General features: G+C 45.7%; 1 protein-coding gene across 3 annotated transcripts in view; it reads left to right on the top strand.

Annotated features, from left to right (window-relative positions):
- The first annotated feature begins 390 nt into the window (after window positions 1-390).
- WIPI1 (WD repeat domain, phosphoinositide interacting 1) overlaps window positions 391-26,053 on the top strand; it is a 36,795-nt gene continuing 11,132 nt past the window's right edge. For 2 of the 3 annotated variants that reach the window (XM_026456750.1, XM_026456749.1), the window contains exons 1-8: window positions 391-578; window positions 4,988-5,070; window positions 7,080-7,249; window positions 13,689-13,785; window positions 22,029-22,126; window positions 22,789-22,881; window positions 23,891-23,961; window positions 24,947-25,054. In XM_026456750.1, the coding sequence (XP_026312535.1) occupies window positions 499-578; window positions 4,988-5,070; window positions 7,080-7,249; window positions 13,689-13,785; window positions 22,029-22,126; window positions 22,789-22,881; window positions 23,891-23,961; window positions 24,947-25,054 (800 nt within the window). In that variant the 5' untranslated portion in view covers window positions 391-498. The remainder of the gene's footprint in view (window positions 579-4,987; window positions 5,071-7,079; window positions 7,250-13,688; window positions 13,786-22,028; window positions 22,127-22,788; window positions 22,882-23,890; window positions 23,962-24,946; window positions 25,055-26,053) is intronic. The other variant, XM_026456751.1, reaches the window with a different exon arrangement.

Below are 26,053 nucleotides of genomic sequence, written 5' to 3'. Positions count from 1 at the left end.
ACACATGTCAAGGGGTCTGGGCGGGGTGGGAACTAGCGCGTCCTCCTGTCCCCCTTGCGGCGGCCCCGACGCAGTTGCCGGACTGAAACCAGCAGGTCTGGGTCCAGCCACATTCATTCTTCCCTCTCCCTCCCAGCTGGGCGGCTCCGGCCATGAAAACACCACCACGTGGGCCTGCTGCCTTTGCGTCAAGCGCCTTTGTCCAATGGAAAGCTGCGTTACGAAGCCAGGGGCGGGTCGCCAGGGTGGGTCCGCCCACAGCCGTCACGGATTGGCCAAGGAGGCGGTGTCGGCCCTGTCAGGTGCTCTGGTCCTCGGGACCCGCTCGAGAGGCAAGGAGGGGCGGAGCGAAGCCGGGGACGGGGCGGGGACGGGGCGGGGACGGGGCGGGGTAGGGGCGGGACAGGACCGGCCACCCGGCCCGTGGAGCCGGCGCGGGCGGGCTGCTGAGGTGGCTGTCGCCGGCTCCGAGCTGCGGCTTCCCGGGCCAAGCCCCCGATGGAGGTCGAGGCCGCGGACGCTCCCCCGGGTGGGGTCGAGTCGGCGCTCAGCTGCTTCTCTTTCAACCAGGACTGCACGTAAGTCGCGACGCGGCCCCTGCCAGGGAGGTGGGGGACAGAGTGTCAGGACCCAGGGGTGTCGTCCTGAGCGCAGCTTGTGACCGAGCCTCGAGGCAGCCTCGGCTGGAGGGCCGGTGGCTGCTTCGCATGCGTTGGGATCTTGTTATCCCCTTACGTCTGCAGTGGGGTTTGCCCCACCCCACCCCACTCCCAGTGTCCTCCGAGAGCCAGAAGGTTGGGCCAAGGGTGAAAGCAGGGAGCTCGCAAAGGGAGTGGTGGGGCTGCGGGGGCCACGACATATGGGGGGAGCAGGGCGGTGGGAAAGCCAGTGACCAAAGTGGGTGTCTGGGGAAGAGAGACGGTGGCCAAACAAAAAGATGAGAAAGGAGAGGAAGTTGCAAGTTGATCCAGGACTCTGTAGTTGGGGCCCAGGAAGATGAGAGTACTGGAAAAACTTTCCCATTTGTCCTTGAGCATCTCAACGTGGCATCTGGGCAGGGCCTCCAGCGAAGAGGCAGCCTATCCCTGAGGCCAGGCCAGCCCCTGCCCCATCCCCAGCGCAGGGCATCGTGCCTGCCCGCTCTGGATGGAAGAAACCTTTGGATTTCTTTGGCTGTTTTCACATCGCCCACCCAGCCAGGCAGGATCTCGTTCTTGGAGTCCAAGACTCTTCCCGGGCGCAGACTGCTTTCTCTCCAGGAAACAGGAGCTCCACCCTGTTGTTTTTGAGTGGATTTTTAATGTTTTACTTTGATGTTCACATTTGGGCTTTGGGAGGGAGCTGGGACTTGAAGTGTGTTTCAGGCATCTGCAGGATTCTGTGACTTAGAGGCAAACGCGTGTTTCTTTCCCTATTTTCATGGAAGCCAGCCGTGGGGACCATATGGAATCATCTTTTTGGAATGTGCACCCAGAGCATCAGGCGGGGATGACCGATTCCCAGTTTCCCACTTCCTGCTGTACCAGTTTTTGTGCCTTGGCTGCTGGTGACTGAGCTATGCTAATATTGATCCTTCAGTAGTGTAATTAAGGCCATTATGTACCATTAGCCACCCTGGCTTCCATTCCCTTTGTGTTTCTGTTTTAAAACACCCGGTGCTGAACAATATGTCTTTGTTTGAAAAAAACATATGTGTAATCATGTAATCGAGTAGCTCTACAGCTTGGTTATTTGAGTGACTTTCAAGTTTTTCTTGACCACAATCCGCAATAAGAAATACTTATTGCAACATCACCCAATACCCATAACACATACACTATTCACAAAATATCATATGCAAATTTTCTATGTCGTTTTTTTCTAAGCTGGTTGTGACTCACTGAATTGCGTTTTAGGATCCACTCGTGAGTTGAGACCTGCCGTTTATAAAAATGCTGGTATAGATAAAATCCTGATGTTTTGTAAGAAACATTTTGCAAGAGGGCATGGCTGTTGAAATGCCTGGGTGATGTTTTCCTTCCCAATTGAACACAAGTTAAGAAGGGGGGTTAGTTTGCTTATAAGTAGTAAATGTTCTAAATTCTGCTTTGTAACACTATTAGATTTGAAAAAAAAAAAAGTGTTAATTTATATTCTAGTCATTAAATAATGCAAAGTCCCAGCTTTCTACAGCAATTGAATGTTATTATCAAAACTGTAGGGTGCTTTGAAAGTTAATTTCCCTACTCCCTACTGTTAGTTTTATTTTCTTGGATGGAGGCTCTGCTGGGCAGCTTTGCCTTGCCTATAAATAAAAGTTCTTGTCACAGTCAGTTGCTGTGAGCCACAGAGGGTATGACACTGGATTTTAAAATAAGTCAAGCCCCTTACTGAATATATTTAGGTGTATTGCCATGTCTTTTTCTATAAATGCAGGCTGAATTTGGGATCCAGTATTTCCAAAGAAGGCAGGTGAAAACAGCAAACCCTTACCAGTCCCCTATGCTTATACTTCGTGCTTGGTACCATGCTATACAGTTTGGGTACTTTTTTTTTTTTTTTTTTTTGACAGAGTCTTGCTTTGTCACCCAGGCTGGAGTGCAGTGGTTGTGATCTTGGCTCAGTGCTGCCTCTGCCTCCCAGTGTTCGAGCGATTCTCCTGTCTCAGCCTCCCGAGTAGCTAGGATTACAAACGTGTACCACCAACGCCCAGCTAATTTTTTATTTTTTTAGTAGAGACAGAATTTTGCCCTATTGCCCAGGTTAGTCTCGAACTCCTGACCTCAAGTGATCCACCCACCTCAGCCTCCCAAAATGCTGGGATTACAGGTGTGACCCACTGTGCCCAGCCTACTTTGGGTACATTTTAAATTTGATTAGTGATAAATATTGTCCCCAGCTCTGTTTCCATGAGTGGTGATTCGAATTTTGTTTCTACAGAGACTTTATGGATGAAATAAGGTCTAAGTCTGAATTTCTTGGTTCAGAGTCTTTCGTGGCCATTGATCAATCATCTAAAACATCACATAAAACATCACTCTGCGATTTTCTCATATGTAGAATTCTTCTGGTCCAGGACCAGGGCTTATGTTTGAAAATTACTTTAAATTGCTGCCACTTTGCATTAATAAGACTCTAGTTACAGTATTTCTTTCCTTACTTGCAAACTTTACAAACCTCAATTTGCAGCCAAACACATCTGTATTTATGTGAAAAAGTTTAAAAACAATAATCACTACAAAATACATTTTGAAGTTTTAAGATGCTCTGGGCTTACTTTTCCGGTTGCTGTTTGGCATCATGAATACCTCAATCTAGGTACTAAATGCCAGTTCTAAGTGCACAGCTGCAAATGTCTAACCCACCAGTTTAGCTACTTAGTAGGCTGGAGGGCTGCGAGCCGTCACCAGCTTCCTTGTGGATTAAAAGTTTACTGTAGTTGCCCTATCCCTGTGTCCCAGGGAAGAACAAGTGTTTGGGTAGGGAAAAAAAATTCCGGGGAAAATCATGTGACCTTCTCTTTTTTAGGCTAGTGAAACAAGAGCCTTGGCCATCCAGGCTTGTAGTAGTAAGTTGCTTATTTTAGTATATGCTTCCCTGTAAAGAGTGAATCTCACCTTGGCTTCCAGAGAAACACACTGCTGTGAGTGTGCTCCAGGTCAGATTCTGTTCATCACTTAGGTGCGGAGGGTGCAGCTGCAAAGAGCTGGGTGGGGATTCCCAGCTGCTGAACAAAGTTGACTTTGATGTTTACTTTCAACACAAGGCCAAGAAAATCTGGATTCATGTCCTATCTTTCTGTCCTCATTGAAAAATGAAAAATTAAGAAAACCTGATTTTTTTAAAAGGCACTTTGTCCCAGATAAATGTTTAGTTTTTATTTTGTTTGTTGGTTGGTTGTGATGATTGCTTTGTAGGACATAGTAGAAAGCAGAGTTCTCCAACTTTGGCTGCTTATTAGAGTACTTGAACTTAAAAGAAAATCCAATTAAACTTCCCAGCTGAGTTTAATGTACATCCAGGTGTGAGAGCTACTAGTATAAAGTATCGGGACATTTTTCTGGAAACTGATGAAAGGAAGAATCTATTAAATTTTACCTACTAATGACCTACTATGCCTACTGTGAAAGTGTTTCTTAGGCCAGGTGCGGTGGCTCACGCCTGTAATCTCAGCACTTTGGGAGGCCGAGGCAGGTGGATTATTGAGACCAGGAGTTTGAGATCAGCCTAGTCAACATGGTGAAACTCTGTCTCTACTAAAAATACAAAAATTAGCCAGGCGTGGTGGTGCATGCCTGTGATCCTCACTGCTCGGGAGGCTGAGGCAGAAGAATTGCTTGAACCCAGGAGGCAGAGGTTGTAGTGAGCCGTGATGGTGCCACTGCATTCCAGCCCGGGTGACAGAGCGAGACTCCATCGCAAAAAAAGAAAGAAAGAGAGAGAGAGAAAGAAAGAGGAAGGAAGGAAGGAAGGAAGGAAGGAAGGAAGGAAGGAAGGAAGGAAGGAAAGAAGGGAGAAAGGAAGGGAGGGAGGGAGGGAGGGAGTATTTCTTCTTATAAGCAACAAACAAAGTTATGAAGGAAAGAAAAAATGATTTATCTGGTAAAGTGCCTCTCAGACAACAAGAAGACCCCTTCGTTGTGTTGGAGGTAGAGCTTTGAGCTATTATGAATATTCTTAAACATTCCATTTTTCCTATTATCTGCCCATTTGGAAAAATATGTCTGGTAGCTTTGACATTTTGTTGGGTGACAGAACTCATGCCGTTTCATGTCCCTTGACCATTTCACTTTTTTTTTTTAAGTTGCCTTTGACTTTTTTTCTTTTCTTTGACTCTTCCTGCCTGTCAAGGCATGCTTACCATTTAGGAAGTTATCAAGGATCTAAGCTCCTGCAGATGCTTGTTTACCTGTACCCCTGAGGCTAGGGGGCAAAAGGTATCTATTTTCAGACAGATCTGTTGTTAGAATACCTGTCGTCATTCCCATGCTGTCATTATCCTCCACAGATCCCTAGCAATTGGAACTAAAGCCGGGTATAAGCTGTTTTCTCTGAGTTCTGTGGAGCAGCTGGATCAAGTCCACGGAAGCAGTAAGTGTGTGTGAGAGAGAGCCCAGGGATCTGCAGGAGAACCAGAGCCTCCTTCTAGGCTTTAATCTGAGGTGCCACCAAGCAGCCTATTTTTCCCTTCCTTAACCGTCAAACTTAGGGAAGTCAAGATTTTTCAGATTTAAATATAAATCATTGCCACCACTTGCTTTAAAACCACAAGCACTTAGTAAGATCTGGCAACAGTTTAAGTAACATTTTCTTTTTATATGAATAAATTATTTATGTGAAATCATATTACTGAGACTTTTTCACATGCTTATATGCACAGTCATTTTTATCGTTGTCAAACCTAAAGGAGACTCGTGACATTTTCTTTTCTTTCTTTCTCTTTTTTTTTTTTTGAGACGGAGTCTTGCTCTGTCACCAGGCTGGAGTGCAGTGGCACAATCTTGGCTCACTGCAACCTCCATCTCCTGGGTTCAAGTGATTCTCTTGCCTCAGTCTCCCAAGTAGCTGAGATTACAGGCGTATGCCACCAAACCCAGCTAATTTTTGTATTTTTAGTAGAGATGGAGTTTTACCATGTTGGCCAGGCTCGTTTCCAATTCCTGACCTCGAGTGACCTGCCCACTTTGGCCTCCCAAAGTCCTGGGATTACAGGCATGAGCCGCCTCACCCAGCCACTTGTGACTTATTTTTGTCATTATATTGGCACCATACGATACTGATAACATTCACTCAGTTATGGAAGTATCTGTTTGAAGAAGGCAACGGTATCCTGTTTACATAGCCCATGTCAATGATGTTGAAGCACATCCAGTGAACACTGTAAATAATTCACTACAAATGTCACTTCCTTATTTTCTCAGGGTGATAGTTTATGCCATCATAATAGCAAACAATATACAACCTTTCAGTTTCCTGGAAAGAAAGTGGTTCAGTAAATAATATTTTGGACTCCTACTTTATCTGTAAGGTGTTATTTTTATTACACCATTCTTGTGAATTTTTTACACTATGTCTGTCCCACATTGTTCCCTGTGGGCCTTGTCCAAGTGAAAGAAAGGCACACATATGAAGAGAACGTGCTCAGAAAGACACCAAAGCCGTAACCTTTGTGCTCCGAAGGGTCATTGACTGACTTCCTGAGTACAGAAGTACGTTCCTCATCATAATACTGATGTCCGGATTATTTTCAGCAGGAAAGGGAGCACAGCAAGATGGGGGTGGGGGGAGTACAGATTGAACTCTGTTACTGTCCCCTCCCATATCGACACCCCTCCAGCAGGACAAGGAGAATTCGGAAGCAGAGGTTCCCCACTGAGAAGTCACACCTTTGAAATCTCTCAGGGAAAGGGTAGATGAAAATTGTTCAAACATTCCAAACATGTTTGACAGAGCAAACGGTGGAGTCTGGAGGGAGATTCCTCCACTCAGACAGCATCAGAGACAGCTGTCTGCCTTTGCTCTGACTTTGCAGTCTAGTCACTAGTGTCTTCTTTTTCTTTCCTTGAGATGGAATCTTGCTTGTCGCCCAGGCTGGAGTGCAGTGGCGTGATCTCGGCTCACTGCAACCTCCTCCTCCCGGGTTCAGGTGACTCTCATGCCTCAGCCTCCCGAGTAGCTGGGATTACAGGTGTGCACCACCACACCTGGCTAATTTTTAAACTATTTTTAGTAGAGATGGGGTTTCACCATGTTGACCAGGCTGGACTTGAACTCCTGGCCTCTCAAGTGATTCTCCTACCTCAGCCTCCCAAAGTGCTGGGATTATAGGCGTGAGCCACCAGGCCAGGTCACTAATGTTTTCTTTACTTTAGATATTTGGAAAGGACTCTGAAAGTGCTCCCTGGGAGAGGGTAAGAAGTCACCTGGCAGGGTGGGGGGCATGGCGGATCACTGTCAATGCAAGCTCAGAGAGGGCGCCTGGCTGGCAAGACCTGGAGAACCTTTGGAACCTGGCCTGCACCGGGCCCGGTGTCATGGAGGCTGAAATCCTTCTTGGAAGTGATCCATCCATGTAACCTCCTGGCTACTTTTCCTCCCAGATGAAATCCCGGACGTCTACATCGTGGAGCGCCTCTTCTCCAGCAGCCTGGTGGTGGTGGTCAGTCACACAAAACCACGGCAGATGAATGTGTATCACTTCAAGAAAGGCACAGAGATCTGTAATTACAGCTACTCCAGCAACATCTTGTCCATAAGGCTGAACCGGCAGGTAAGTGGGGGAAATCCCTCAGGGTTGCAAAGCTTCCGCTAACGGGAGCCAAAGAAAAAAGATGGACATCTTTCAAGATCAATGTCTTTAAAACAAGCTTCCAATTCTAATGAGATTTTTAACACTCAGGCCCCGTGTCCTGGGGGTATTGTAAACAGAGTCTACTCCAGGTGCTGGTTACAACCTTGTCTTCCCTGGACCTCTGGCTTATGTTTCCAGAACGTTGGTCCCTGACTGGTAGGCTGCACCCTCTCCCTAGGGTGCAGGTTGGGCACCGCAGGGAGGGGTCAGAGCTCTGGGTTGAACAGCCCCCTGAGCCACCGGAGGGGCATCTTAAATCAGAGGAGCGACTCTTCTGGTTTTTCCCCAGATAGTGGCATTCATTGCAGATGGTGGGGCAATACCACCAAGCAGGAGACGCCTGAGAGTGAAGTCGGGGCTCCCTGGGTCAGGAAAACCGCCCTTCTCCCACCTCGTCCTCAGCTGTCCTGGAAGGCCCACTATTCCGCCTCGGGTTCTCGTTTTTCTTTTTCCCAGCTAACCCTTGAAGACTTCTTCTGTTTTGTAGCATTTTCCTTGTTGAAGGATTATTCTGATCTCAAATAGGCCATACATTCTCTTTCAAAATATAAATTCTTATTCAGTAAGTATTGAGGGTGTTAGCAGATCTCCTTTTGAATTGCTGGGTTTTCGTTTTGAGTTGTTGTTTTTGTTTTTGAGACAGGGTCTTGCTCTGTTGCCCAGGCTGGAGTGCAGTAGCACGATCTTGGCTCACTGCAGCCTCCATCTCCCAGGCTCAAGCCATCCTCCTACCTCAACCTCCTGAGTAGCTGGGACTACAGGTGGGCACCACCACGCCTAGCTAATTTTTTTTTTTTTTTTGTATTTTTTTATAGCGACAGAGTGTATTCATCTATTCTCACATTGCTATAAAGAGCTACCTGAGACTGGGTAATTTATAAAGAAAAGAGGTTTAACTGGCTCTAGGTTCTGTAGGCTGTACAGGAAGCATGGCGGCATCTGCTTCTGGGGAGGCCTCAGGGAGCTTTGACTCACGGCGGAAGGCAAAGCAGGAGCAGGCGTCTTACGTGGCAGGAGCAGGACCAAGAGATGGGTGGGGGGTGCTACCCACTTTTAAACAACCAGGTCTTGTGAGAGCTCACTCACTCTACAGTACCAAGGGGGGTGATGGTGCTAAACCATTCATAAGAACTCTGCCCCCGCCCCCCAACACTGAAGATTACAATTCGACATGAGATTTGGGGAGGGACATCGATCCGAACCGTATTACAGTGTTTCCCCATGTTGCCCAGTCTGGTCTCAAACTCCTGGGCTCAAGGATCCTCCTTGGCCTCCCAGAGTGCTGGAATTACAGGCATGAACCACCACACCTGAGCAAATTACTGTGAGGACAGGGACTGTCTTGGTGTGTTCACTATTATAAGACCTGGTAGAACAGACAGTAGATACGTGCTCATAAATATCTATTTCCTGACTGACTGTTCAATAAGTAAATAAACAAAGAGATTCTTTGTGTGACCATGCAGATTTATCTATTGGATTAAGTATTCCCAGAGTGGTTGCTGCATTCATTGAGGACAATGTTTTCTTCTGTCTTTGTATCTGAACTCTTAAGTACTAATTATTTTTTTAACAAATGAGACAAATAAATGCTTTTTAAATTTATGAGATGGAAGGGATTGTTTCTTTGAGTTGATCAGCTCTTTCAAATGAAAATCCACTTAAGTCCATCTGAAGCAGTGCAGTGAAAAATAGCTGGAGAAAGAGAAGTGAGGCCTTTTAAGTAGGGAGTAGCAGGAGCAAGAAAGAAAAGAAACCTGCGTTCTTGGCAAGAAGGGAAAGACAGTTTGACAGTTTTCTACTTGAAGGCTTTCAGATGAAATTCTTGACTCAAGTGTTTTCTTTGAAATCTGTTGGTAGCAGATTAAGTTTCGCTGCTAAACTTTTTATCTTTGCATATAATAGTAATCCGTATACAAGGTTAAATGTCTGTTTTTGGTACCTGATGATCTTTTTAAGATTGTTTAGACAAATGATCTATAAAGACCAGAACCCTCAAATCACATCTATTGTATTTGCTTATATGATTTCTCTTTTTCTGTCTGGTATATTCATTAGCAAATGGCACAAGGAAGGCCTCTTTGAGTGTCTGAGTCTGTTAACCTTTAGGTACCAGCCTCCCCTTAATATAATACTCATTAACTGTGAGGTTCTCCTCCCCCACCTTCTGAAGAACACTGATGCACCAGCAACTGTCAGCAATTCATGGCAAAGCCATGAACCAAGGTCTAACAGTTCTCGGAACCAAGATCTAACATCGAAACCAAGATGAACGTCGGTTCATCGGAACCAAGATCTAACAGTTCTCCCTTCCTTTAGCATTTCTTCTCCGACAAGAATGACTTGAAGCAGGCCTGGGAGGTATTGGGGGTTTGCTTTTCTGAAAACTTTCAGGTTTGGGACTTAACTTTTGACTTAAGCAACTCAGCTGCTGCAGTCTCTCTTGCCAGGTAGGGATTCTGCGGTGCCCGGCAGGACTGCCCACTCTGGGGAAATGATAAAGGGCCTCTTGCTCTGTAACACTCAGTCTGCTACTTCCTCAGGCCTTTAGACAGAACAGTTTCTTTTTAAAAAAACAGGAAAAAATTGAAGATTTGTATAAGGAGTTATAAGGATTTTTTATGTATAAAAAATCCCCCTTTTATCTTTTTTTTTTTGAGATGGAGTCTCACTCTGTTGCCCAGGCTGGAGTGCAGTCTTGGCTCACTGCAACCTCCACCTCCTGCCTCAGCCTCCCAATTAGCTGGGACTACAGGCACCCACCACCATGCCCGGCTACTTTTTTTGTATTTTTAGTAGAGATGGGATTTCACCATGTTACCCAGGCTGGTCTCAATCTCCTGACCTCATGATCCACCCACCTTGGCCTCCCAAAGTGTGAGATTACAGGCGTGAGTCACCATGCCCGGCCCCAAATCCCTTTTTTCTAAGTATATAGAAAGGAAAGAGCCAAGTGTGGTACCAGCATTTCAGGAGGCCGAGGCAGGAGGATCGCTTGAGCTCAGGAGTTTGAGACCAGCTTGGGCAACGTAACGAGACCTAGTCTTTACTAGGTCTTTACTATAAAAATAAATTAGCTGGGCATGGTGGCATGTGCCCGTAGGCCTAGCTACTTGGGAGGCTGAGGCAGGAGGATCGTTTAAGCCCAAGAGTTGAAGGCTGCAATGAGCTACAATCATGCTGCTGCATTCCAGCCTGGGTGACACAGCAAGACCCTGTCTCTATAAAAATAAAAACTTAAAAATGTAAAAAAGGAAGAACACTTAGGAATTGTCATATGTTTCATTTTTAGTTAATGTTATTTCTCTTGCATTGAACTGAGGAAATATATTTTATGGAATAAAGACAATAAACCAGGTGTACGATGTATTTAGATTTGCACACTTTTACAGTTCTTTTGCAATCTGCTCCCAGGGACCCTTGCTATCCAGATGGAGGCTGATTGGCTTGAATCCTCTGAGGCCAAATCTATGGTGTTCTAGGGCAGATGCTATAAATATTTTGTAATTGATAAAAGGAGTTATTATAAAACCTAGAAAAGTAGATGAAAGTCGGCCGGGCGCGGTGGCTCAAGCCTGTAATCCCAGCACTTTGGGAGGCCGAGACGGGCGGATCACGAGGTCAGGAGATCGAGACCATCCTGGCTAACATGGTGAAACACCGTCACTACTAAAAAATACAAAAAACTAGCCGGGCGAGGTGGCGGGCGCCTGTAGTCCCAGCTACTCTGGAGGCTGAGGCAGGAGAATGGCGTAAACCCGGGAGGCGGAGCTTGCAGTGAGCTGAGATGCGGCCACTGCACTCCAGACTGGGCTACAGAGCGAGACTCCATCTCAAAAAAAAAAAAAAAAAAAAAAGAAAAGTAGATGAAAGTCAAAGCAACAGAAGACAAGGAGCTGAGTTGAAGGCAAGGCCATGGTTCTGCAGGGGCTGAAAACTGATGGTTAAAAAAGCCATTAGCAGCATCATGCCCACCCCAGAAGCACGCTCTCACATGAACTAAGACACAGTGCATCCTCGTTCCCTCCCAGTGTTTTCTCTCTGTTTCCCTCTGTGTTTAGTCTTATCTGCAGCCAGCATGAGGGTGACCTGAAATTCAGCTCAGTGGGCCGCAGAGCAGATGGTGCCATCAGAGCTCGTGGGAAAAAAGTGCAGATCAGATCAGATGGGCTAGATGTAGACGCTGTTCCTATGAGAGGCATATGTCGAGGCCCCCTATCCTGGGGATTGGGGGTGGGGCTAGGAGGGGACACAAGAGGCTATCAGAAACCTTAGAACAGAAGCAAGCATAGAACCACATAGTTCAAACCACGGCATGTGCTGGCAAAAGGCACAGTGAGTGGATAAGTCAGAGAATATTTCACGGAGGAACACTCATATTTATCATCAATTCTGAGACGCTGTTAGAAATGTTTTTAACCCTCAACCCCCAGTCTCAGACCTATGACAGAGCCTTAAGTAAAACTGAGAAAGGGCTGGGCACAGTGGCTCATGCTTGTAATCCCAGCACTTTGGGAGGCCGAGACAGGAGGATCTCTTGAGCTCAGGACAGTAGACACCAGCCTGGACAACATAGTGAAACCCAGGTCTCTACAAAAAATACCAAAAAATTAACCAGGCATGGTGGCACACACCTGTAGTCCCAGCTACCCGAGAGGCTGGGGTAGAAAAATGGACTGAGCCCCGGAGGTCGAGGCTACAGTGAGATGTAATCCGGCCACTGCACTGCAGCCTGGGTGACAGAACGAGACCCTGTCTCAAAAAAAAAAAAAAAAAAAAAAAATTGAGAAAGATGTTTAACTTTTATTTTTCTGCTTGGTTAACACTGATGACCTTCATCATTCTGAGCCATGGAGAGTCTTCCTGGGGGAACAGCAGGGCAGGCTTTTCCCAGGAGCAGAGCCTGTCTCTTTGGTGTGGTATTTTTTGGTACCTTCCCTTCCAGCTGAGGTTCCCTGGAATAAAAGCAGCTGGCTGAGAGCAGTGGTTCTCGAGCCTCAGTGTGCATCGCAATCACCTGAGTGTTCGTCTAAAAACTTCCCAAACCGGAATCTCCGGGAAGAGCCCAGGGCTTGCTCCTTGGGCGATTCTGGTGCTCATCCAGGTCTGAGAAACACTGGCCTGGGGGAAGCCAAGTCAGGCCTGTGCAGGGGTGGTCGGCAGCTGCTCAGATGTTCAAGGAGCTGCCCGACCAGAAGTGCCTTCCTCACACCTCCTCACCAGCACCGAAGTCTGCCCTTGAACTGGCTATGCATTATATTCCTTTAAACACTCAAGACGTCAACCCTGTGGCCTGTTTTCACTTAGCTGAGAGCACAGCCATTGGGAAGAGGCTCTGAACCTGACAAGCTTTGATTTGGAGAAGAAGAGAAGGGTCTGACAGCAGTGGGGAGAGCAAGCACCAGAGAGAGGAGCCCAGGGAGGACAATGGGGACGTGGGACACTGGGGTATTCACAAGAGGGCTGAAGCCCTTCTCCTTTTGCCTTTGCCAGGGCTGCAGACAGCAGCCCAAAAGCAGGCCTAGGGGAGAGTCTGAGTAGCAAGAAGTTAGAGCTGGTAATTATTCTTATTCAGAGAGGGGTAAAACCTAAGATTTGGTGATAGAAAGCACAGAAACCCATTTTTGTACAGGAGGGAGACCCGTGCTATAAACACTGAAAGGCAGCCTGTCAGATGGCAGTGGAAACTAGAGAGGACACATGAAATTGCTTTACATGGCACAGGGGGTCCGATCAGAAAGTGTGCAGAAGTCCTGCCAAATGCGGTGGCTCAGACCTGTAATCCCAGCACTTTGGGAGGTCGAGGTGGGCAGATCACCTGAGGTCGGGAGTTCAAGACCAGCCTGACCAACATGGTGAAACCTCATCTCTACTAAAAATACAAAATTAGCCAGACGTGGTGGCGCATGCCTGTAATCCCAGCTACTCAGGAGGCTGACACAGGAAAATTGTTTGAACCTGGGAGGCAGAGGTTGCAATGAGCTGAGATCGTGCCACTGCACTCCAGCCTGGGTGACAGAGTGAGACTCCGTCTCCAAAAAAAAAGTGTTCAGGAATCCCTGTTCTAAGGAAAGAAGGAGAAGGAAGGGAGGGAGGGAGGGAAGCAGGAAGGAGAGAAGAGCATAAACAATCTTAATTTCTAATAAAATTTGTTAAGATCTTGCATTTTATGCTTCTGTTCAGGTGGATAATTGTGTATGTGTGTACATCCATAAACATAATCTTCAAAATGCATCATCAAAATTCTCCTTTAGGCTTAGCATCAAGTTAGGACTCATATGAAAGATGAATGATTTGGATTTGGTCAGTGCCTTTGTAAGGAACGGTTTGGTAGACTGATAAGTCTGTGTGATTACAGAGGCTGCTGGTTTGCCTAGAAGAGTCCATTTATATTCACAACATTAAAGACATGAAGCTGTTGAAGACCCTCCTGGATATTCCTGCAAACCCAACAGGTGAGCTCCAAAAATGGAACAAATGACCCTCAAATTTCATGTCCAGGTGCTTCTTTCTCAAGCTTTATTTTCCTCCAAATTGCAAACCCGAAACAGTGTTTTCGCTTTTTGAGTCTTAGTGAGGTTTATCTCGGAGCTTTGTCTTAATGGTGGCAGATTCAAATTATGTCAGTCTATGTGTTCTGCAAGGGGGCTGTGTGTCAAATTATGTCAGTCTATGTGTTCTGCAAGGAGGCTGTGTGCCCTTCATGGCAGTCCAAGAATAACAACACCCTTTGTTATGGATCTGGGATCCATATCAGCAAATGTGTCAAGGCACGTAAGGTAGACACGTACAAGATTTCAAGCATCTGATGTTGAAAGGCGTTCACCCCTAATTGATTTTTGTGGTTCGTTCAGTACAGAGTAGGTGTGATCATTAGAAGCAGGTTTCAACTTGGCGTGTCTGCGTGGCCAGCAAAAAGATAATCTGAACCATAAAGAATGTGTTTTATTATATGACAAAGAAATCTCTCTACTTTGACGATGTGCTAGAATATTAAATCTTACTGAATTCTCACTTTATAGGATTTAAGTGTTAAATAGGATTTAACACTATTTAATACGTTCCTGGTGTATAAGAAGAGGAATGGTTTGGATTTGTTATATCAAAATAGCAGATGACATTATATGAATTCATCGAGGTAGGAGTAAACAAGAAAGAATTCCTTCATTGTGTGGTGGGGTGAGGAGTCAGCACACTGGAACAATTTGTACATTTAATGACTCCGGATTCACATTTGCAGATTATATTTCAGTTTAGTACCATTGAACAACTGCCTCTATTATATTTCAGTTTAGTATCATTGAACAACTGCTTCCATTTGCTGTTTCTGAGTTATTTGGCTTTCACTGAATTTCAAGATCTGTCTGGGTGCCACCCAAGTCACCTAGACTTTTGAACCTTGGTTCCCTTATGAATAATACGCATCTCCCAGGGTTGGCTGAGAATTAAACAAGGTAATGTTTGTGAAAGTGACCAGCACAGGAACCGCCATGCACGAAATACTACCTATGCCTTCTCTTCATTCCAGTTCTATAAATGGCCCTTGGCTGTCGATTTCAGTGCTTTCACATTTCAGCCATGGCAAAAGGATATTTTAAAAGAACAAAGCTTGCCAGGTGCTGTGGCTCACGCCTATAATCGCAGCACACTGGGAGGCCAAGGCAGGTGGATCACCTGAGGTCAGAAGTTCAAGACCAGCCTGGCCAACATGGTGAAACCCCATCTCTACTAAAAAAATACAAAAATTAGCTGGGCATGGTGGCAGGTGCCTGTAATCCCAGCTACTTGGGAGACTGAGACAGGAAAATTGCTTGAATCCAGGAGGCGGAGGCTTCAGTGAGCTGAGATTGCACCACTGCACTCTAGCCTGGGCAATAAAGCAAGACTCTGTCTCAAAAAACAATAAATAAATAAATAAAAGAACAAAGCCATTGAGGCCATTAAGGAGTTCTGTGAGACAATGACTTTGAAACATAATTTCTGAAATGGAAGATGGTATGTGAAGAAGCTGTGGGTAGTAAGTTTTTCCCTTAGAAATGAGAGGCTGGAATCATCTGGACAAGTATCTATTGTTTGTGCCTGGCACCATGGTAGGCACCATTAGGCAACCACATACCAGGAGCCCAAAATCTAGTTGTCACAAGTTCCCTTCAACAGTCTGTCTGAGGTGGTCTGAGACAGGTGCGCCAGCAGCCTTTGGCAGGGGTGGAACCATGTTTAACTCTGGGGTGCAGACACAGTTGAAGGGAGCATGTGCTCTTCCGATCGGGAGTGAGAGGCCCCTGAATCTGCACGGAGCTTGAGGCTGGCAGGGCCTGAGCTGGGCCTTCAGGGATTTGGGGAGGGACGTCGGGCATGCAGAAAGCTAGAAGCTGCCTGTGGCTCTCAGTTTCTCTGAAGAGAGGGGAGAACACAGTAAATGCCACTTACTCCTCACACCTGTCACACACTTGACCCCCAGAGGACGGGGTTGCTTCAGGACTGAGCACCCTCCCTTACAAAGAGATGTTTCTCCCTTTTTTTTTTTTTTTTTTTTTTTTTTGAGACAGAGTCTCACTCTGTTGCCCAGGCTGGAGTGAGGTGGTGCAATCTCAGCTCACTGCAACCTCCACCTCCCAGGTTCAAGTGATTCTCATGCCTCAGCCTCCTGAGTAGCTGGGACTACAGGTGCCCGCCACCACACCCGGCTAATTTTTTGTATTTTTAGTAGAGATGGGGGGTTCTCCATGTTGGCCAGGCTGGTCTTGAACTCCTGTCCTCAAGTGATCCGCCTGCCTTAGCCTCCCAAACTGCTGGAATTACAGGCGTGAGCCAGCACACCCAGCCACCATTACTCTTATTTTTTAGCAAAAATAGTTGTTTTTCTGTAGTTCAGAAAACTCACTGGTTGCCATACTTTCTGCAGCTTAAACAGAGAGAAAATTAGGTTTAAAAGTGCAGGGCTATTTGTGTTCCATGTTAGAGACAGTGTATATTGCTTGTAAAGGGAATCACTTTTATCTCAAGAAAAATTAGAAACAATGGCAGAGACTTTCTCTGTCTCAGATAAAAGAATGCCTCCTTATGAAAGGATCCAGGGATAGGTTGAGTATTTCTTCTGAAAGACCAGGAACAGGTTGACCAAACTGTGTCTTTTTAGACCTCTGATGTTCTTTGGAGACATAGCCCAAGGTGTTTTAAATGCTACCGTTTATAATTATCACCTCAACTTCTCCTGACCTCCCTTTCTACTGCAGTAAAATGCAGATGATCATTTTTAGCCCACAGAGTTGCTACGGCGAGCATTACCTGAGGTCGTGGCCTGGGTGGGCAAAGGTGGGTCCGCCCTGTCCACGCGGGCAGTCAGACTCACTCCCCAGCCAGCTCCGTCCCGTAGGGCAGCCTTGCACAGGTCAGAGCTATGCTTCAGTGACATGATCAGGTCCTCACTCGGGAACCTTCAGAGGACTCTGCACTGTCAAAATCATGAATATACACTTCCCAGAGGCCAGGAGTCGCCTTATCTGTTCTCATCCTCTAGTTTCTTTTCTGAACGAAGAAATAAGATGGAAACTCTGACTGTTGATTTCATAAATCCTTGCTAGGTACAGAAAGAAGACAGAATCACTTGTCTAATTGTCTTCAGTACACAAATCCTGAATGCATTTTGACTTCATAAACTACAAATAAATTAGCTATGCAGAGTTCGCCTGTTGCCTCACACTTGGTATCTCACGCAGCTGTAAATTTCCTTCTTGCTGTCTGTTTGTGTCATGCCCATTCCTGTTGTGTCAGAGATTGCAGGCTATTTCCTTTAAAGAGCTTGGCCAGACTGGGGCTTGAAGTTAATTTCCTGCTAGCACAGCAGTCTGTTCTGAGCAGTCAAGGGTGGAAATCTCCATGAAAATCCTGCCAACCTCCCAGTGTGGAGGAGGTGGTCACAGAGCTGACCACCTTTTATGGGATATTGAGGGAGCGTTCTATAGCACACAGCAATGCAGATCATTGAACAATTCATGGTTTCTTCCCCAGCAAGACCTCTTTCTTGCTTGAAAATGGTAATACAAGTGGTATAAATGCTTCCCTTCTGTAGGAGCATAGGGCATTTGCTGTACAAAGAAGATTTCTTTCCTTTCTATTTTTGAAAATTGGAAAGCGTAACCTGAGATGTTAATCAACTCAGAGGGAACTGCATTTTATAAATCACTGTTAACTTACCTAAAGTTTGACATGCAATACTTTAAATACCAAGGTGAGAATCATTTAGAATTATGGGACTTCCTTTTAATTCCACTGATGATGCCATTGGTTCTTGAGTTGAGAGCAGGCACTTCTTTTCCAGCTGTAGAAGAATTACAGCCAAATAATTACAGTGGAATTATAGCTGCCAGTGACTTGTGAAAATATGTGTCAAGTCTATAACAAGTCCAAAAGCCCCATCAGAACCTCATTCCTAGGTAGAAAAAAGACTGGAAGGAAATGTGCTCAGATGTTCAGAACAGTGAAAAGCCTCTGGGTTTTAGAATTGTGGGTGATTTTTTTTCTCCTTATATTTTCTAGGCTTCGCAAGTGTTCTACACCATCACTTTTATATTATACAATAATATTTTTAAAGCCCATTTCCTTCCTTAAAAAGGCTTTGTGTGACACCTGTAACAGAAAGAGAAGACTGGCAGAATGGCAATAGCCAAGCTAAGGAAAACTCTTCTTGCTTGCCTTGGGTGGTTCCCAAGATAGGAAGATACATTCATGTAGCTGATTGGATTTTTCTGGCACTTGGGCCATAGGGAAGTTACAGCAGGCTTTTCTGGGGACCTTCATTAAGTCTGTAAGGGTAGGAAGGCAGGATTCCTTGTCTAAATTCAGATGGCTTGGTAGACTGTGAGCCTGGAGGCAAAACTGTCAAATAAGTGGTATGTGTCAGAGTATGCCTGCCCTCACTCTTATCCTTTGTGCCTTTCTTGTTAGCATCTAGTGTCATCCAGTTCTATAATATGTATTATAGAAAGTTTAATGTTAGCTTAGAAAGTTTAAACCTTTCTTCCCTTCTGGGAATATTTATATTTGAACTTAAAACTCTGAAGCATAGCTGTAGGTATGCGTCCAAGGCTTCTGCTCCAAGACCGTTTAGCTCTCTCTACCATAAAGACATGCCCAATATTTCAGAGGGAAGAAGTAAGAAACAAACATGCTTGGCATCTTGGAGTATTAAATCTGGAAAGACCTCTATGTCGTGGTAGGCTTCATTTCACAGACAGGAAACAGGCCGGAGAGAGCCACAAATAACTCGGCCAGAGTTACATAGTACATAGCAGACCCCAGTCTTGAACCCATGTCCTTAGCCTGTCTCTAACCAGATAAATATTCCTGAAACACACCTTAAAATAAAATTTGAAAGTCTTTTTTGAGATATAATTCACATCCTGTACAATTCACCCATTTAAAATGCATGGTTAAATGGCTTTTGGTATATTCACGGAATTGTGTAACCATTACCACAATTAATTTTAGAGCATTTTCATTGCCCCAGAAAGAACTGTACCTCTGAGCCATCACTCCCTCTGCCCCCAGCCATAGGCAACCCCTAATCTACTTTCTATCTCTATTAGATTATGGATTTCTCTATTCTGGACATTTTACAGCAGTAGACTCATATAATATCGGTTCCTTTGTGACTGACTTATTTCACATAGCCTAATGTTTCCAAGGTTCATCTGTGTTGAGGCATGTATCAATACTTTATTTTTCTTGCTGGATAATATTCTATTATAAAAATATGTCACATTTTCTTTATCCATTTATCAGTTGATAACATTTGGGTTATTTCCACTTTTTGACTCATGAATAATGCTGCTATGAACATTCATATACAAGTGTCTGTGTTGACATGTTATCATTTCTCTTGTGGATATATGTAGGAGTGGAATTTCTAGGTCATATAAGAACTTTATGTTTAGCTTTTGAAGAACTGCTAAAGGTTCCAGAGCACTGCCCCATTTTACATTCCCACCAGCGGTGCACGGGGTCCCAGTTTCTCCATATCCTCACCAACATTGTCTTTTTGACTATAGTCATCCTAGTGGTGGTTGTACAGTGGTATCTCATCGTGTTTTTAACACAGTCTTTAAAAAAACATATGTGCTAGGCTGGGCGCAATGGCTCACACCTGTAATGCCAGCACTTTGGAAGGCTGAGGCAGATGTATCACCTGAGATCAGGAGTTTGAGACCAGCCTGGCCAACATGGTGAAACCCCGTCTCTACTAAAAATACAAAAATTAGCTGGGTGTGGTGGCGCACCCCTGTAATCCCAGCTATTCGGCAGGCTGAGACAGGAGAATCACTTGAACCCAAGAGGCAGAGGTTGCAGTGAGCCGAGATTGCACCACTGCACTGCAGCTTGGGCAACAGAGCAAGACTCTGTCTCAAAAAACAAAACAAAACATAGTGCTGAGAAACCTTCAGCAGTTACATACTGCATTTGGAAGGCCTTAACTCTTTAGTTTAGTACTCTAGTCCTTGTAAGATTTCCACAGTCTGCACATCTTTTCTGCCAGCCACTTCAGCACACAAGCCAACCAGATCTCCTGACTGCCTTCCCGGCGCAGTTTCACAAGGCTAGAATCCCTTCTGCCTGCCTAGCTGTTCTTGAAGTTACATTTGGATGGCAAAGAACTCAGACGGGATGAGGAATTGGGGTTTCCAGAGCAAAACTGGAAAAAAAAAAAAAAGAAAAGAAAAGAGTTGCCTCTTTTAAGGCTGGGGCCGGAAATGACCTTGTATAGCCAAAGGGGTGGTAGGGCTGCCAGAACGTGCAGTTGAAGGTTTCAGGGCTCGGCCACTTCCTCCCGGAGCTATACATGGCAAGTGGTAAGAGGACAGCCCCGCTGTGGACTCAGCAAAGCCAGAGCAGGAAGTGAGACCTAGGTTCCAACTCTAAATGTTTGCTTTCTTTTTCCTTTGCTCCCCTTCCTCAGCAGATTAGTTAAGGTATGTTTCAGCCTGACCTAAAGTTTTTCTTATACTTTTAGAAGAAACCCACTTAATATACTAACTTGTAATAGACGCCAGTCACCTTTTTTTCTTTTCTTCTTCTTCTTCTTCTTTTTTTTTTTTTTTTTTTTGTAGAAAGATGTCTCTCTTCCGTGATCTCAAAGTTTCTGGTGACACTTCGGTTTCTATGGAATTGCTGGAATACACTGCTATCATGTGCACCCCTATTAATCTAAACCATTGTTTTGAAAATCCTTTACTTAAATGCTCCCTCCTTGAATCCTCTTATAAATAAAAACAGCTTTTGTTGGTTCGATGGTTTGATGGGCTGTTTACTCTTCTGGAATATTGTTGAAGCATTTTAAATCCAAAATGTCCTCTTTATTTAGTTTGTCTCAGTGTCTAGGCGCACCATCTTGACTGCAGACGCAGACCTCAAATGAACTCCCACCTCCAGAGGCGCCCATTTCCCTTATCAAGGCAGGACATTCGGCTCAGAAATTGCTCAGTTTCTTTTTTTTTTTTTTGAGACAGAGCCTCACTCTGTCACCCAGGCTGGAGTGCAGTGGTGCTATCTTGGCTCACTGCAACCTCCACCTCCAGGTTTAAGCAATTCTCCTGCCTCAGCCTCCCAAGTAGCTGGGACTACAGGCACACGCCACCATGCCTGGCTAATTTTTGTATTTTTAATAGAGACAGGGTTTCACTGTGTTGACCAGCCCAGTCTCGAACTCCTGACCTCAGGTGATCCACCTGCCTCGGCCTCCCAAAGTGCTGGGATTACAGGCGTGAGCCACCGTGCCTGGCCTGAAATTTCTCAGTTTCTAAATAGGTTCTTGGCAGCTCCTCTTCTCCAACTTGAAATTACTGGCCAACAGTATATAATCATCTGCAGAAAGACCAACATACAGTGACCTTTCACAATAGGAAGATTTATTTAAGTTTTGAGTAAATCTTTTGTAGCCCTAGAGGATAATGGAATTGGAAGAGAAGTAGATGCTGTTTCAGAGTCCTGGGGTAAAATGTAAAAATGAGCAATATATATACATAATATATACATATGTGTGTGTGTATATATGTTTGTGTGTGTATATATATATATTTGTGTGTGTGTATATATATTTGTGTGTGTATATATATTTATGTATGTATATATATATATATTTGTGTGTGTGCATGTTTATATATATATATATATATATATTTTGTAAGACAGAGTCTCACTCTGTAGCCCAGGCTGGAATTCAATGGCACAATCTCCACTCACTGCAACCTCTGCCTCCCGGGTTCAAGTGATTCTCCTGCCTCAGCCTCCCAAGTAGCTGGGACTATAGGCATGCACCACCATGCCCAGCTACTTTTTGTATTTTTAGTAGAGATGGGGTTTCACCATGTTGGCCAGGCTTGTCTGGAACTCCTGAGCTCAAGTGATCTGCCCGCCTCAGAGTGGTGGAATTACAGGCGTGACCCACTGCACCCAGCAAGTCTCATTGTTTCACTGTAGCAAAGACACAGCCAGTGTTAAATCAGGAGGTCTTCCCCTGTGAATTGGCTTTATTGGAACCCTTTGATCAGAAGAATCATCAGCGGAAATCAATTGTCTACAAAGCCATACCTCCCCTTGCCAGTAGGTGGCACTGTAGCTGTACTGTTTTCAGATGCCTTCTCCAGCCGCGCACTCTCTCCCTTGGCCCCAGATTTCTCATGTCCTGTTTCTTCTTTGCCAGGTCTATGTGCTCTCTCTATCAACCATTCCAATTCTTACTTGGCCTATCCTGGAAGCCTGACTTCAGGGGAGATTGTGCTTTATGATGGAAACTCCCTGGTAAGTTGACAGTGACCTGGCTGAGCCAACCCACCTGCCTTGGCTGTGTGGTCATGGAAGGAGATAGATAAGGACGCCCTGCCGTGGGGGGCTGGAGGCGGTGGGGGTAAGCAATACTGGGGGAGTTGTTCAAGAGAAGGTGATGCTATTTCCCCTCGGGCTTGCTGTCAGTCAACGTCACCATGAGCCAGCGGGCCAGGCCAAGTCAGACATCTGCACCATAATGAAAACCACTTGCCAGCAGGGGGCCAGTTGTCTGCCTGAATGTGTCACGCTGTCCCATGCCACAGCCTGAGACAGTGTGCAGGTGTTTCATATTCCCTGCTCTCTAGTCTCTGAGGCATCCCTGAGCAGGACAGGATTGCTGTGGGAAGTTCCCTAAACACGCGTGCAGGGCACGCCTGCGACGGCATCACACTGCATCAGGTGCTTAGTTCGTGGCCACCTTCCTGAGGGGAGGAAAAGGGAGGGAAATGGAGTGGCCTTTAAAGCCGAATCTTGATTCACCAGAAAATGACGCACAGCTTACATGCAAATGGCCTGGGGAACAGAGGAAGAGACAGGGAGTTGGACAAAGGAGGGAGAAAGGAGAAAAGAGGAAGGGTGAAATCCATCTTCCCTCTTCCACATCTTCAGTATCCATTTTGCCTTTTCACCAACAGAAAACAGTCTGCACTATTGCTGCCCACGAGGGGACACTGGCTGCCATCACCTTCAATGCCTCAGGCTCCAAACTAGCAAGTGCGTCTGAAAAAGTGAGTCCACTCCCACCAACACCTCTGTCTGGGGTTCGCTGGATGGCCCCTGCCATGCCCAGGGCTGGGATGGAACGAGCCTGGTGACAAGAAGACTGACTGGTCTCTGGGCCCACTCAGAATTTGTTTCAGAGGGAGAATTTCTGGCCTCTGCATGTGTGCTATATTCATGCATTTGTTAATCCAGTAATTCAATAGGCCAGGGGCCTGCACTATGCAAGATACAAGACACTTTGCATGAAAATTCGTGGTCTTATGAAGAAATGTACATGCACATCAGCCGTAGAGACAGACAGATGCTACACCTTATAAACACAGTACAGTGCAAACCCAATGCTTTACTTTGCTATTTAGAGAAATTGACGTCTTCTGCCTGGAATAATCAGAGAAAGTGATCAAACTGAATTTTTTTTCTTTTTTAATTTTGAGATGGAGTCTGGCTCTGTCACCCAGGCTGGAGTGCAATGGCACGATCCCGGCTCACTGCAACCTCTGCCTCCCAGGTTTAAGCGATTTTCCTGCCTCAGCCTCCCGAGTAGCTGAGATTACAGGCACATGCTGCCACGCCTGGCTAATTTTTTGTATTTTAGTAGAGACAGGGTTTCACTGTGTTGCCCAGGCCGGTCTTGAATTCCTGAGCTCAGGAAATTCACCCGCCTTGGCCTCCCAAAGTGCTAGGATTACAGGCATGAGCCACCATGCCCGGCCTCAAACTGAAATTCTAAGAAATCAGAGCAGTTGGGCAAACACACACACACACACACACACACACACACACACACACCCCAGCCTTGGGCACAGGTGGAAAGGAAAAGGTAGACAGAGGGTGTTTAAAACATTTTCCAAGAATTGTTGATATGGAACATAAATAAAAATGCCTCTTTGCTCAACACGGTGTGCTTCCTCAGAGACAGATGTTCAAAACCAATAAAACAAACTCCTCTCTAAAGGGACATCTCTGTGTGAAACCATTAATGGTTATGAAATGTCCACCTGCTTTCTTTTCCAGGGCACAGTCATCCGGGTGTTCTCTGTCCCTGATGGGCAAAAGCTCTATGAGTTCCGGAGAGGGATGAAAAGGTCTGTGTTCAATGTCAAACCCATTTTAAAGTCCCCGCAGAAGTCCCGCAGGGGCCGCTGGCAGCTCTCTAGGGAGAGGACAGAGAGTGGCTCTGTGCCCGCCACTCACCTGGAGGAAGTGTAACTACTCTCCCAGGTAATTGACTTCCAGGCTTTACTTAGGGTTCAGCAACACTGAAAGCCGAGATGCTGTTTTAACACAGTTCAGCCATGAGAGTCCCTTTTTGATGTGTGTGTGGGCGGCCGGCACAGGAAAAATGAGAGAGCCAGGGAGTCACAGTCCAAAAATAATTTCTGATTTCCTTCCATGGAAATAAAGGACCATGTAAAGTGTGACTGTTTGGGATCTTATTGGATGTAGGTTTGCAGCCAGATCGGTGCACAGAGCAACTGGAAGATTCCAAGATGCCAGGCACAGTTCCTCCCTTCTGCTAACAGAGGCAGGGCTATACCTTGTTTCCTCTCACATAAATAAGACTATGGGCCGGGCGCAGTGGCTCACGCCTGTAATCCCAGCACTTCGGGAGGCCGAGGCAGGCGGATCACCTGAGGTCAGTAAGGAGTTCAAGACCAGCCTGACCAACATGTTGAAACCCCATCTGTACTAAAAATATAAAAATCAGCTGGGCATGGTGGTGTGTGCCTGTAATCCCAGCTACTTGGGAGGCTGAGGCAGGAGAATCGTTTGAACCCAGGAGGTGGAGGTTACAGTGAGTTGAGATCAAGCCACTGCACTCCAGCCTGGGCAACAGAGTGAGACTCTGTCTCAAAAATAAATAAATAAAATAAAATAAAAAAGACTATGACCCTTTGTGAATCTTTCTGACATTGCTTTCTAAATATGGGCACCACAATGTGTAAGGGATTTGGGGCTACCTAGGCTCTTCAGGATACATCTAATTTTCTTATAAAGCTGATCTCTGAGCTATAAGGCTGTAACTCTCATTTCTCTAGCTCACGGGCCCATGTGTTGCTGTGTTTCTAGGTATGTGACAATCAGCTCTCTAGTGTTCAGTATGGACTCACAATTCCTCTGCGCCTCCAGTAACACCGAGACAGTACACATCTTCAAGCTGGAACAGGTCACCAACAGGCAAGTACTGCACAGGGTGCCAAATGCTCATTAAATGAAAGGAGTCAGGCCCTGGCTCTTCTGCTGGCATGAATGATCTCTTTTCTTTCTCAACACCCTGATCTTGGCTTTACTTGGGGCTTCACCTAAGTGATGGAGTGTGTTAGCAAAACTTTGGGGGCATAATGCACATCAGCAAAAAACTGGGAGCCACCCACGTGAGTTCACATCCCAGCTCTGCCTCATAGGAGCCAGGAGATCCTGGGAAGATCATTTAGATTTGTGTCCTTCAGTTTCCTCATCTGCAAAACAAACCTAACGATAGTATATGCATCTGAGGCTTGTTGCGAGGATTAAATGAGTCTGCAGATCTCAAAGCGTTTAGCATTGTGCCTGGCACATAGTAAGCACTAAGAAGCGTCAGCTGATGTAGCTGTAAATATAGCAATATATTTATTTATCATCGCTGCCAGCACCACCGCTGAGTGCTTGGGAAACACCTGCAATTTCTCAGGGCTTAAGAAGCTGTCTAAAAAGCGAAAGAAAAGCCTAAAAAGTGGATAAAATCTCTAGGGAAAGAGTAAAAAGAACTTCAGGGCAAACAATGAGCTTTGGGTTACACCTAAGCAGAATGGGGGTTGGAAAGTTCTGGAAAGACTAAGGAGTGGGAAGGGAGCAGCCCCCATTGTTTCATACCCTACAGTGGGGGACAAGGATTCTAGAGAAAGAGTGCTTTGAAAACGTTACCCCAACCTGCAGGGAAAGGCAGGATCAGGACAGAAAGCCTACTGTATTTGGGGAGTTGGTTGTTGGTACCCTTGGATAGAGTTTCAGAAGAGGAAGGTGTAGAGGCCAGGCACCGTATCACACTGATACATGCTAACACATACGTAACAGAGGCCAGGCACCGTATCACACTGATACGTGCTAACACATACGTAACAGAGGCCAGGCACCGTATCACACTGATACATGCTAACACATAAATAACAGAGGCCAGGCACCGTATCACACTGATAC

The sequence above is a fragment of the Piliocolobus tephrosceles genome, chromosome 16, assembly GCF_002776525.5.
Source record: "Piliocolobus tephrosceles isolate RC106 chromosome 16, ASM277652v3, whole genome shotgun sequence".
NCBI classification, from domain to species: domain Eukaryota; kingdom Metazoa; phylum Chordata; class Mammalia; order Primates; family Cercopithecidae; genus Piliocolobus; species Piliocolobus tephrosceles.
This window is presented reverse-complemented; position numbering and strand designations above follow the sequence as displayed.